This window comes from Zonotrichia albicollis, chromosome 12 (assembly GCF_047830755.1).
Source record: "Zonotrichia albicollis isolate bZonAlb1 chromosome 12, bZonAlb1.hap1, whole genome shotgun sequence".
Lineage (NCBI taxonomy): Eukaryota > Metazoa > Chordata > Aves > Passeriformes > Passerellidae > Zonotrichia > Zonotrichia albicollis.
In genome coordinates this window covers 17,099,295-17,112,799 of record NC_133830.1, presented here as the reverse complement: position 1 = coordinate 17,112,799, position 13,505 = coordinate 17,099,295, and the positions used below count along the sequence as shown (strand labels likewise).

The window sequence follows — 13,505 nt, the reverse complement described above, 5'->3', positions numbered from 1 at the left end:
TTTTGGCAGTCAGCACAAATGGGAGACAGATGACCAACTTTGAACGTTTATAGAGTAGCTTTCTCCAGTCTTTAAAAAGTATGTAGCAATAAAATCTAGTGGGAATATATCCAAATTTACATTTCTCTTTTATTGTCATACCTTTTTCTTTTTTTTCCCCTAGAGTAATCCTGGTGATAAACTGTGGACCTTTTGGTTAAGTTTTCTTTTAAATGCTGCCTTGTTTAGCAGCCAAATGTCTGTAGGAAATCTGCAGAGTGACTAGAGCCAGTTGCTGTCTAAAATATTTTGGGTTTACAATACCACCAGTTTCTGAACTCATTTGGATTTTATTAAAACGTTTGTCGCTAGTTGACATGCAAATTTTACAATGGGATAGTTTGGACTTGAAGCTTGCTCTGGGATAATGCTGTGATGATAAAATGAGATGTGAAGAGGCTCAGTAATAATGAAAATTGTGCCCTGAATCCCATTGGCTGTTCCTCTGCTGGAGCAATGACAGCAGGAGTTGGGAAGGGTGGAATTGCAGTGTCAGTACCAGCTGTGCATCCCTCCTGCCTGGCTGGCAAGTGATGACACAGCTCTGCTTTGTCCCCACCCCTTCCAGCTGCCACCCATCTGCCAAACATCCACCTCAGGATTTCCTCTCTCTGGGGCATCCAAATGTTTCCAGTGCTTAAATGTAACCAAATCCCATTCTAATGGAAAAAAACTACCAAGTGTTGAAGCTGAAAACAAGATATAAAATATTAAATATATTTGTTATGGTTTTATGATCATTTATTTTCTGAGTTCTGAAATCCTGGATTTCACAGCTAATGTTTTAGGAATACCTTTATCTTTTCCTTACATATGACAACTTTAAAAAATGAGAGAAAACTAGTAGATAAATGAGGCCTTGAAAATGTAGGAAGTCTTCATTCAAGGAAAGATGTGTTTGTGTTGATCTCCAAGAGGAGAAGAGGCTCTGAATTTTTAGACAACTTCAGGAACAGCTTCTGCACGAAACGTGAAAAATCTGTGTTCATCAAGATCACAAGGTTTTGATTGTGTGCTTATCACAAAAAGGTTGTCATGTGTGTACTCTCTGCAATAGAGGCACCTCTCAGAAGCTCATCAATATTCCTTACAAATATATTCAAGGAGGGAGATGTTGAGTGGTTCATTTGGTGTGATGTCATCAAGGAGTAGCTCACAGTGCCAAATAAAGTTGTCACCTTGTCCCGTAGTTTGTCAGCATTGTCATGAAAGAAGAAAATGCATCAGCAAATATTGTCAGATAAAACCAGTTTTTGTCTGAATGTGTAGCAGATGCTCAGAGCAGCACAAGGATGGGGGTGGTAAGGATGGCTGCAAGCAAGGAAGGGGAGTATTGCTTCTTTCAACTGCTTTTTCCTGCTCAGAGTGAGTAGAAATAACCAAAATATCCAAATCATGTGAGATGAAATATTTGGTTCATATGCATTGGCAGTAGGGGAGCTCACAGGAAACAGCCTGGCAAGCAGGGATTGCTTTCTAGGCACTGTTAGTGCTTGGAAATTGGATGTATAAGTGTCTCCTGCTTGGACTCTGGTTACAAGGATCCATGTACTTGGAAGGAGGGTTTTTTCTGGAAACCTAAGCCTGCTGTGTTGTTAACTCATTGAGCTCCAGTTTTTGGTAAATGTGTCTATGATGTGTTTCCTGATTTCCCTATGGTGTCTCATTTGCACTGACTGATTTCCCCACAAAATACTTTCAGCTGTGCTGACTGTTAGTAATTTTAAAAGGTAATTTTTCCTAATTTTGTTGACATGGAATCATGACTTAAATTTGAACAGTAGTCAAATTGTCATTTTGCAAGGATATAAAGCGTAGCTGAAGGTGTAAATGAACCACAAGTCTTCTTGTAGTGGATAGAACCCAGGCAAGATTAATGGGATTTCTCCTTTTGTAACCTAAAAGAAATTACTTTTTGGAATAGTTCTCTACACAAGCTTTATTTTCTAAAACAAAAGCCTTTTCTTTTGATATTTATGTGGGATTAATTCCAGTTTCTAAAACTACTTTTATCTCTTTGCTGCTGTATAAATGTATGATATGAAACTTCTCAGACTCCTTCATTCCCTTCTGCGTTTTGTTAAGGTCCTGATAGAGGGTGTAAAAATAGTTTTTAAGCGAGTTTAATGCCAATGATGATGATGGAGTTGTATTTATTCTGGGAACTAAAAGTATCCCAAGGGAGGAGGGAGCAATCTCCTGGTTTCTTTGAGAACTGAAGGTGGTGCTATAGAAGGGTTGTGTAAAGCAAAGTCAATTCCAGCTCAGCACCCTTGAGGGATGGAGGAGGGTTCAGAGGTAGTGTTAAATCTACAATAAGTGTCTTCATGTCCTAAAGAGAAAATGTAGAACATTCTTCAACATTCAGAATCACTAAAGAAGTACCTGAAATGAAATAGTTATGCATAAACACCTCCAGATTTTTATGAAAAGCTGCAACTATTTCCAAAACTCAGTGAATTAAATCAGTTTAGGTCACTGTTAAGGCCACCAGCTGCAAAATGAAGACAGCTGAAAAATGACCTAGTGATTGTATGAACATCCTTCCATATGTTTCTGATTTATAATCAGAATTTTTTAAGGCTGAAGACATTACCTTTATTTCTGGAAAAGAAAAACTTTTATCAGTTACTGTGTTATAAACGAATAAAGCACATTGCAAAAATCATGCATAATATTAAACAGAAATCCAACTATGGTTAACAAATAGAAATGATAACCAGAGTAGCAGTGCTGTCTCTCTGTTGAACACATTTGCTGTGTGACATCAGTTACATCCTGAACCAAAAGCCAACCTACTGCAATTTATTACAATTTCTTAGAATTCCTTCCAGAATTGGCATTACTTCCTTATGACAATGCCATCATTTGTTGGGAGCTGTTACTGTGTCCACAGGGACATTTGAGTCAGGGCTCCAGGAATCATTGGCCTTATCCATTTTTTACTTCAGTGTTCCAGGCATCTGTTCCTTGTGTTGTTCAGAGCATCTGCTTTACTGTGTTCATGGCTCAGCCTCACATTTATCTGCTTTCCTTGTGTTCTACTTGTAGAATATGGGAATTTTTTCCTCTGTAGACGATGAATTAATACATTGAATTACAAGGTTGCATTTCAATGAATTAGGTTGTTAGAAATATAAATTTTGGGCAAAACAGTTAAAACATTTAAAATGTTTGTATTTGTGGAATTCCATAAGTTGCAATAGTGTATGCACAAATTGGCTTATAGCTGAATAGTTCATACTCTTGCAGCAGTATTGGAAAATGATAGTGAAATCTCTTCAATGTGTATTTTTTTGGTTAAAAATACAGTAAATTCCCTTTTGCTGCTTTTCAGGTAGGAAATGCCTGTGCTTATAGCTCACAATGATAAGGCTGAGCAACAAAGAAGGAAATGGATTTGTATTGCAAAAGTGGAATGTGAATATGTTAAAGTCAGAAAATGTGAACTGTAAAGCATCTGTTTTTTCTAAAGGAGCTTCTCTGGTCATCCACAGAACTTTTATTACCAGAGTACTGAAGCAAAGTGTAAAAAATATTTATCAGGACAAAGCAAAATATATTCCTACTTTTTTTGGGCTAAAGAAAGGAATATAAACAGTTGGATTAAACTATTTTTATTTCTCTTTCTTGTGATTTTTATAATAACTTCTGTTGATTGGCACCTTACCTGAATTGTTCATGGAGATGCAGAGTTAAAACTCAGATCAAGCTTTGTTTCTGTATTTTCTGACTGTGCTGTAAACAAACTCATTAAGCTATTTCATTGTTAGGTTTTGCTGTTACTGATGAAATCAATAACATGTCTAGTTCTTAGTTTATGAACTTATTTCCTGCTTTAAAAGCACTGTATAGTTGGTAAGTACAAGAGCAAAGATGAAGTGAGTTTGTTTTACAGTGTCTCAAGGCAGTGGTAGTGAGGAGCAGAACCAGGATAATGATAACCCAGAACTGGTGTGGAATTAATAATAAAGGTTAGTGCCCAATATCCTGTGTGCAGCCGTGCCCACGGACAGATGCTGTGGGAAGGCAGAGAGCACAACAATGATGTGTGGTCCTTGTCTCTGTCCTGTCTTCAAATGTTCTTTCATTCTCCAGCTATTTCCAGCTCAACACTTTTGTCCCTACTGTTTCCTTTAGCAACCTTTCATGGATCTCCTCCAAGGAACACAGTTACTGTGTCTTTTCTCAAGACCATGTCTAAAATTGCTGCTGCAGCCACTGTGTCCTTGGGCACATGGGGCACATGAGCTGCATTTGGTGGCTCCTTCCCTGGTACTGGAGCAGATCCCAGACCCTTGCTGTCAGTCCAACCCATAATTTTGTGGGGATCTCCTGTACCCCCTCAGCCATCTCTGTGCTGAGCCCTAGTGCATTCCATGTTGTTGATATAGAAGCCAATCCTTACCTTGGGTGACCTTGCTCTAATCATTTCCAATCATGCCCTGTGTAATTCCACCAGCTACCTGAGCCTTAGGAAATCAATACTGCATTCAATGAGTGAGGCACAGATTTATGGCAGTGTCTGGGTGTCTCCTGTTTTCCATTTGTCTCTGGTTGCTCTCTACATGTGAGTTTCCTTTTTGTGGCTCCTGGGTGCTGAGCCAGTTCTCACTGCTCACCTATTGCTGCTGGAGCACTTCTTAGTCTTGCTCCCTGAGTGGTGATGTGAGGTCACCCTTCATTAGTTTGAATGTGGAACTGAGATCATCATTTCCATGCACATCACTTCTCATTTAGCTGTGATGAGCTCCCCTGGCTGTTTTAGCATCCTGAGGACTTTTGCAGCCATTCTCCAGCAACACTTAGCACTCATTGTTGCCATCTCACTTCTCAGCCTGGTTTGTCTATCTCTTGTTAGCATTTTAAATGGAATAAATCCCAGCACAGGCCCTCTGCAAAGTTCCCACCATTGGGATTCCCTCCAAAGCAAGAACTGGCCATTTATTCTTAAGCTGTTTCTCATACTTTATTAGAATTTTATTTGTGATGTTGCCTTTTAATCTGTGGCAACCTAATTTCCTTAAAAAACTTTAGGAGTTTTTGAAGGCTGTTTGGACCAGGATCTCCCTTTCCCACATCCTTCATGATTTCCTCAGAGAATTCCAAGATATTTGGAAGACAAAAACACCATGACTTTTACAGACAGCATCCCCTGTGTTACCAGAGCAAATTTCACTCAGCTAGATATCCATTAATCCACTACTTTATTGTAATTATCATTTCTCTAAGGCTGCCAAATCTGAGTTCTCTGTCCATTGTAGAAGCCTTTCTGGAATAAGTGTCCCATGTGCTACAAGATTATATGATAATATTCATTGAAAGAAAAGTGAGTTATAATAGTTTTGCTTGTAATGCAAATTTCATGTTCCACCTGAGTGAGTCGAGTGTAATAAGACAGCTCTGAAGTTTTCAATAATTTCCAGTTTGACTTTAAGAAATGTATATAACATCAATATTTTGACTTCTACTTTAAAACTAAAGCTAAGCTTTGTTTCATAGATGTCTTTAAAAAGCAAAAAGTTTGTGATAAAAGATGTGATAAAAGATAAAATATCTGCTATATTCACTATAGCAGAATAGTGTTCTTTTATTTTTAAAGCTGAGCAAGCCTTTCAAAAAAGCCTCTTATTTTAGATTTGCATTTTGAGCACCATTCACTTAAAATCTGAAATAGTTGAAAGGTTAATATACTACATGTATGTATTAATAAAGCAATAAAGTTATAGATATATCTAAATTCTTGTATATAGTGTACATAAATGATATTGAGTACTTAAGGAATGAATACATGTATATGTTCCTTTTTCAGAAACCCAGAGGTGTTTGAGGGTGATAAACATTAATAATTTTTTTAAAAGCAGCCATTCTGTAGCACTGTGAATTTGTGAGGTGACCATAAAATAATTTGCTATGAATAGAGGATCTGCTCAGAATGCAGGTAAGAAAGAGGGGAAGGAGAGAGGAGCAGATTTCTCAAGTTAGTTGGCTGAAGATCCACAAATTAATGAAATAGAATAAATTTTGTACCCACAAATTCTTACAACCAGTTGTCCTTAAAGACTATATATATATTCTTAAAGTTTATATTCATAGCTTTACAATAAATCTCTCTCTTAAAAAGAAGTAATTAAGTATTTTCATTTTCTTAACATTTCAGTTGATACATCAGAAACCATAAATATGAGTATGGGCCTAAAAAAACCCCTGAAATTCTAAGCGAAAAAAATGAAACTTGCCTAGCTTCTCAAATTCTAATAGAAATCTGATTACATTGTGCTTTTAAGTGTAGGACAACTACATAACATTATGCAAAGTTGGAAGTATGATGTATGGATCTATCACTTGCAAAAATTTCATTTTGCTGTTGAAAATAGGTTTTTTTTTTTCCTCACAGCTAGCAAAGCTCTATCAGGGAAAAAGTGCTGAAAAATAAAGAAGTGATAAAAAAGGCAATAAAGTGCTTTATAATGTTATCTTCCCCTGTAGTTATCTGGATCTGTTTCTAGGCATAAGATATAACAAAAGTTTGCATAGCTCAAAGCTTTCTTCATGTTACTTAAAGCAATGTTGATTGTACTTTGAAGCAGAATACAGCTAATTGGGATAAATCAATAGTTAAATTAATAGTTAAAACAGCCTGCAATGCTTTTCTTTGTAACTGTCCTACTTGATGAATAATTCTAAATGCAAAGATTCCATTACATTTCTATGTGTCTTCTAAAATAACACGGGCTGAAGCATAGGGAAAATAGAAATGCTAATGGTTCAGTTGTGTTAATGCAGATGCTTTTCCCTAGATCCCAGCAGCTTGGTGAAAGATTATTTATTGCCTGTGTTAGTAATAAGCTGAAATCTGCTTTGAAAGACTGTGACAGTTAAAGGACATCCAAAGAAGTGAATAATAGAATACAGCTTGGCAGGACACTTGGAACATAATATGGGGAAGGTTTGAAGCTCCATATTTGTGATGTCCTCGTCCAGTTAGAAATTGGAAGAAGAAATATCTGTATTTCTGGGAGATGTGGAGGAACCTTGTAGAAGTATTTTGTAATCTCAGTCTCTTGTCCTTTTCTGTAGTGCATCTTTTTGCTACTGCTGTTAGCAATAGGATGAATTTTGGGCCTTAATCACTTGTTCCTATTGAATTATACACTGATTTATATTTTAGTTATTTTGCATTTAGATCACTTTAGAACAGAATTTCAGGCCAATTTTCTTTCACTTTGGCTGCTCACCCAATGGTGATCCCATGATGAACCCAGGTTATGTGTCAGACCTTTATCTAATGCTCAGGTGAGTGCTCTTTGTTCCTAGTATTGTTTTTTACTACACCAATAATAGGACATTTACCTACTTTAAACTCCTATCTGCACTTTATAGATTCATCTTGAATATCCCAAAGTGCCCAGTTGTTCTCTCACAGATATGAATAACCCAGACTAACGAGAAGTTTCCATATATACCTATTAACACTGATTACTTCAGTGATAGTAAGGATGAAAATAGCTGTCCTCTGCTTCCTGATTTTCTTCTGTTTCTTCATTGAGCGTTTCCTGATTGTCTTCTGCTTGCTGGAATTCCTCTGGTGTCAGGAACCGCCGGAACACCGGTGTTCTGAGCTGGCTTGGCCTGCTGACAGTGACATTTTGCTCTCCATAATAAATGGTTCTGATGAGAGGGAAGCAGAAGAAGGCGTAGGTGCTGATGGGGCTCGTGAGCTTGTTCTGGTCCACCCGAATGTAGGTCAGCTGCTTGATGTTCAGTGGGTCCAGAGTGGGGCACATCACGCTAACGTTGATGTCTGTAAGGGAGTGAAAAATAGGAATTAAAATGCAGAAAGTGGTTATGTTTTTCACTATTGCAAAGTGAAACTTATGTTTTAAAATTTAAAATGGAAAATGTTTTTGTGGTGCGCAGTAATATAACCCTTCTCTGTGTTTTAAATCATCTCTCAACTGATAATGGTACCAGTTTGGGGGCTTGCAAAAGATAAGGTTGTGAGGTAAGGGATTTGTAATTACTCTTTTATGAGAATGAAATATTTTCATAATTCCTTTTCTGTGTATGTTTTTATCAGTTGCTAAATCAGAGGCAATTTTCAGAAAAAAATTAGCTGTTCCATGCGAAACTGGTATTAATATTTACAAAGAACTGTGAATTAGAGGAAATCTTCAAAAATTAAATCCTCTCTAATTTCAAATTGGTCTCAAATGACTGAGGATGTGTTTCTATTGCATCCCAAAGAATATAGGATGATATTCTCCCTACACTCCTCCCACAACCAATGCCAAAATCCACCAAGTTTATTGCTTTTTACAAAGTTTAACCATCAACCTACTTTCAATTTCATTGTCTTCAATGTACAAATGCTGCAAACTTCTTGGAATATAGAACACTTGCTTCAATTTGTTATGTCCAAGATTAAGTTCCAGAAGGTTGGGTAGATTAAAGGTGTTGGTTGGAATGTCCTGCAGGTTATTGTGGGACATTCTTAGAGCAATGATGTGGGGGAGTCTGTGGAAATAATTTTCTGGAATATGAGAAATGGAGTTATTTTCAAGAGAAAGATGCCTAAGTGATGGTGGCAGGTCGGGAGGCATTGTCTGTAATTTGTTGTTGCATAAGTTGAGCTGCATTAAATTTTTCATGTTTGAGAAGGGTTTTTCTTTGAGTACTGAGTCACCCAGTAAGTTATTGCAAAGGTCGAGCGTGGTCATGTTGGGCAATCCTTCCAATGCGTTTGCAGGTAACCGGGAAATGTTATTGAAACCAAGGAGGAGCCTCTCCAGAGAGCTGGGCAGAGGGAATGGAAATTCTTCCAACTCATTATGTTGTAAATGAAGTTGCACTAGGTGTGAAAGTTTGGCAAAAACCCCGTGGTCAATCATATGGAATTTAATATTGTTGTAGCTGAGGTTGATTTCCCTTATGAAGGTAACGTTAGTGAATGGTCCTGCAGGCACAGCTTCAATGTTGTTGTTTTGCAGGTAAAGTTGTTGGACGTGATTAGGGATGTTTGGGATTGTCTTGAGTTTCCTGTGATCACAGTACATGGATAAGGGAAAAGCTGGTGGACAGAAACATTCCTTGGCACACTCAACTGGGAAAGGAAAACGAGCTTCAACTTGAGCATCTGGGTTAAAATAATATGGAGCTTGATGATCTGGCTCCCCACCATATTCATCCTCAAAATCATAGTCTTCATACTGACAAAAGACCAAAGCAGCCCAGAGGAGGTGGAGGATCAATAGGCGGCTCAGAATCCCCATATTTAAATTGATATCTTGTGACCTGTTGATGAGAAGAAACATTAAGTTTTAGATAGTTGTAAAATAAATAGCACAGAAGTTTTAAGTAGCAGCAATATCTAATGGAGTTTGTAGAATAATGCCTTTTTTTTGGCAGCACTATCTGTGACATTACTAGGAAACCCAAGTTCTGATCTGTACCTTCCACATTAAAAATTTACTGTCCTTGAAGTAAACAGAGGTTTTCTGGTCTGACTTCAGGCAAGTCTGAAGTCAGCTGTCCACCTGTGCTGTGCTTGGTACTGAAGGGTACCATAACAGGATTTTTTTCTATAAAAAGAACATTGTGTATGTTATGTAAAGTAGAAAGCTATGTGGCTTTGCAAATTGTATGTTCTGTGGCATTTTGTGGTGTTTTTCTATTTTGCACAAAACATAACTGATGTAGTGCTGTGTTAAGGAAGATGTGATTTTTCTGTTCCATCATTTATTTACAGCCAGTGCAACTCAACCATCGTGCACTGCACATGGTATAAATCTTCAGTGGTAAGTTGTCTTTGTGGTCTTCTTCTGCTTCTCTAATCATATGTTCTTTATAGCTGTGAACTAATTTACTTCCCAAATACCCTTCTCAGGTGAAATCCTGATGTTGTGAAAGGCAAATGATTTTGCAGGTCAAATTTCTGATGCTCAAAGCCAGTCTAACCTTTTAGAGTACTTTATGCAGTCAAAGGAACCATGTTATTTGGCAGAATGAGTTGTGAATCATGTCAAGCTGTTCAATTTAAGCAGCAATGAGTCAAAATGTTACACTGCAAGTCAAACCACAGAAGTCATGGAAAAATTTAAGAGACTTTGCTCAGTATACCCTGAAGCAGAGAGAGAAAAACAGTTATTCTCTTTATTTTTTTCATATATGTTTTGTACCCAAGGGTCTCTTTGTTAATATTTGTTTACTGAACACTCTCAGTAACAAAGGAGGTGAGACAAGCAGTCATTTCTGGTGATTCCTAGTGGTGACTACCTAATGGGTGATGTAGTCTATGAACTGAAGAGCACAGAGAGAATTCTAAGGAGAAAAGTAAAAACAAACAATTGGAATTTGCTGCATCCTTGCAGTTGTGCTGTGTGTGCCAGTGGCTGGTGTCACCATGGGCCATTGCCTAACCTGCACATCTAACTTTGCATTTGAGTGCAGTTGAGTTTCATAACTGATGAAAACCTTAAACCAGGGCTGACTGAAGTCAGGATCTGCTCTCCAGGTAGGTCCTTGGCAAAGCCAGGGACTCCATGTCCCTGCAGCAGTGTGGGATGTCTGAGCTAATTACCAATTAGCAGAGACACAGAGCAGCCTGGCACCACAGTGCTGCATAAATGCACTGTGCTGGGGTGAGAGGGAATTCTGGGCTTCAGGAGGAATTTGCTGGGCTTCACATTTCAGGCAGTGTATATCAGAATATCTTCTAATCAGTCCAGTTGGTGTCTATCTAAAATCTGCTTCTAACTCCCACAGCTGCCTTCTGGTTTTGTGGGACAGATCCCAGTCTGTCCCCCTTGCCTCTTTCATGCTCTTTATTTCCTTTTGATTCCTCCCTCTTGTTCAGTCTAGAACTTGAGCTTCACCTTCTGGATCTATTCTCTCATGTCACAAAACTTCCAATTAATAATTTTTGTTCTTGGTGCCCCAGTTGTCCTTAGAAACCAGGAGGGACAAACTCAGATAAATCATCTCACTTTGAGGAATGAGGCCATTGTGGGACTGATCTAATTGCCATGTGGGCAATGTGAAGAGAGCTCCCATCATTTTAGATGAAATGACAAATAAAAAGTAATATGTAGCAAAGTCTCTCACAGGTTAAATGGAGAGGGAGGAGCTGGTTTTGGGGAGACATTTTGGTATTTTGGCTGTAGCTGTGTCTTACTGATAGAATAGTAACTGTCCTGCCTGGCTTGCAGGGGATGTCTCAGAGCACACTGACGCCTCTTCATGAAATATTTCTAAGAACTTAACTAGCTTTAAAACACTCATGAAACTTGATAACAGGAAATGCAGGTCAGAAATGCACACAATATGGTAAAACACATAATTACAAAGCTGAAAAACAATAGAAAATCTCAGAAGCTTGATTCTTTACCATCTGTAATCAAGTCAGAGCTCAGTAATTGTATTTGCAAGCAGAAAACTAAATATTATAGAACATGCATGAATCACTCTTCACTGAAAAAGAACACAATCAGTTCGTTTTATTCCTGCTTACCAAGAAAACTTACTCTTTGGATGTCTGAGAAGTTCAAGTGTAGAGGGCAGCAAGTTCTTGTGCTGGTGAAATCATCTAAGGCATAGCCTACCCCAGCTGGAGGAACAAAAGGTCTCTCTAAGCCATATTTTGTGGGAAGGCAACACAAAATAACAGCCTTGTGGCCCCACTTCTGATTTGCCAGTAAAATCTAAAAAACTGCTTTGTGCCACATCATCACTTGCTGTAGATGCTGTGTCATAAGGCTGTGAAGCAATTTCTCCTTTTGTTCAAATCCCTTCAATGTAATTGGCAAGAGTCTTTCAGTTACTAACTCCCATTAAAAAAAAAAAAAAAAAAAAGAATAAGGCTTCAAAAGTGATTACAGAGGTTATTAGTTCATTGTGCGGGTCCAGCTGCAGTGATTCACTTCTGTGAAGGGTTTGTCCTCTGAGGGTGAAGTTAAGAAACAGCAAAAAGATTACCCTTACCAAAATCAAGGGGAAGCATGTGCTGTAAATAAGTTCTATAAACATCTTCCTTATTTTGCCCCTACAATGTCCATGTCCTGTCTCCTTCCTGCACAGGATTTGTTCTATACAGTGCTGTTGGTGTGGTGGGGTTAAAGTTGAGGCTTCATAATAAATTTCCAACATCTTTTTTGCTAAGTTGCATAGAGAGAGCATAAATCTTGTGCAAAGGGTAATTAGGACATGAAACATAAACCATTTTGCTCAAGAAAAGTATTCATCTTAGGTTTTAAGAGGAATTAAAGAAAGAAGGTACACTTATCTGCCTTTGCTGCTGTATGATACTTAAATACCTGTGATATATGCAAAAGATGGACAAAATGGAAATTTTTTTTTGTGAAGTGGTTTAAGTGTATGATTTATCCAAAGCATTTAATTATGCTTTTGGCTTAGTATGAGAATTACTTTATTTCAAAATCTGTTCACAAGGAAGAATCTGATTCTTAAAAAGTGCCTTAGAAGTATTTAAAAATGCAATGGTAAATTTACGTTCTTTGTCTTTGAGCTTCAGGAAGCTGATGATTTGCTCAGCCTTTTCAAGTTTCTTCTCTAATATTGAGGACAAGAACACATATAAGAAGATAATTCATATGTAATTCTAACATGCAGAAAAGCACCAGAAGTCATGACCAAAGTGATATTGTAGGAGTTGGCAAAACTGGAAATAAACTAAAGCAGTCATGGTAAGAAATGCAGAATATAAAGGAGAGGTTGAAAGAGAGAAATTAAAACTCCATAGTCCTTGAGTAAGGGTGCCACAAATAGTTGAACAGCTCCATTGTACCACTAAATCAAAACCAGTAATTATTTTTTTTAAATAATTAATAGAATACATACACAGTGAGAGATGAAAAAAGCCCCACCAAGTTTTTTATGACCAGTTAGGAAAATGTTACTGGCTGCTACAAAGTTTGGGTGTTTTTTAAGCACAAGACAAAGAACATGGCACATATTTTTGGAAGCTTTGTTCTAGTAACAGTTAGAAGTAAAATATACATAAAACTATTTTATCCAAAGATAAAAATTAGAGTTCTAATTTCATACCTGATATTTTTGTATTGTTTTCTACTACTGATTGTGTCCCAAAATCTCTTAAGCTCTTAGGAGATCTAAAATCTCATGGTGAATTTAAAAATCCATGGTGGCAGGACAGAAGAGTCTGTCCTTTGAAAAGTTGTGGTGAAGCTCTTGATTTGAAGCACATTGAGCTTCAGAGGCTGATGCAGCTCCAGCCATGGAATATATTAAGATTCAGTTCCTGTTTTGTGGCAAGAGCTGTTTTGGAGACAAACAAGTCTATACTTTGTGATCTTGGTCAAATTGTGTGGTTTGGTCTTCATTTTCATTTGTGGTGTGGCAGGAATTTCCTTACAAGGCAGATAATGAGAGGATTAAATTTAGCATCCTTCATGTAAGACTTGTTGCTTTAAAGGCTGTGAAAAGTTATT

At 37.6% G+C, this 13,505-nt stretch overlaps 2 protein-coding genes across 3 annotated transcripts in view; one reads left to right on the top strand and one right to left on the bottom strand.

The window, feature by feature from the left end:
* The window catches only part of CENPP (centromere protein P), a 119,186-nt gene that overhangs the window by 26,316 nt on the left and 79,365 nt on the right, over window positions 1–13,505 (top strand). The window lies entirely within an intron of this gene.
* On the bottom strand, window positions 5,369–11,847 carry OMD (osteomodulin). 2 transcript variants are annotated; one of them, XM_074550098.1, is made up of 3 exons: window positions 11,549–11,847; window positions 8,381–9,333; window positions 5,369–7,843 (listed from the first exon to the last, which is right to left on the bottom strand). In XM_074550098.1, exons 2-3 carry the CDS (start codon window positions 9,309–9,311, stop codon window positions 7,524–7,526), a joined length of 1,251 nt encoding a protein of 416 aa, XP_074406199.1. In that variant the 5' UTR covers window positions 9,312–9,333; window positions 11,549–11,847; the 3' UTR covers window positions 5,369–7,523. The 2 variants fall into 2 exon arrangements, with proteins under 2 accessions (XP_074406199.1, XP_014121444.2); XM_014265969.3 differs by having other exon boundaries at window positions 11,562–11,846.

What these genes read in the sequence shown, in the direction of transcription:
- OMD (XM_074550098.1), bottom strand. Translation starts at nt 9,311, where the DNA reads ATGGGGATTCTGAGCCGCCTATTGATCCTCCACCTCCTCTGGGCTGCT. An exon ending in TGAAGACAATGAAATTGAAA is followed by an intron (nt 7,844 to 8,380) that starts GTAGGTTGATGG and finishes ACTCCCTTACAG; the next exon opens with ACATCAACGTTAGCGTGATG.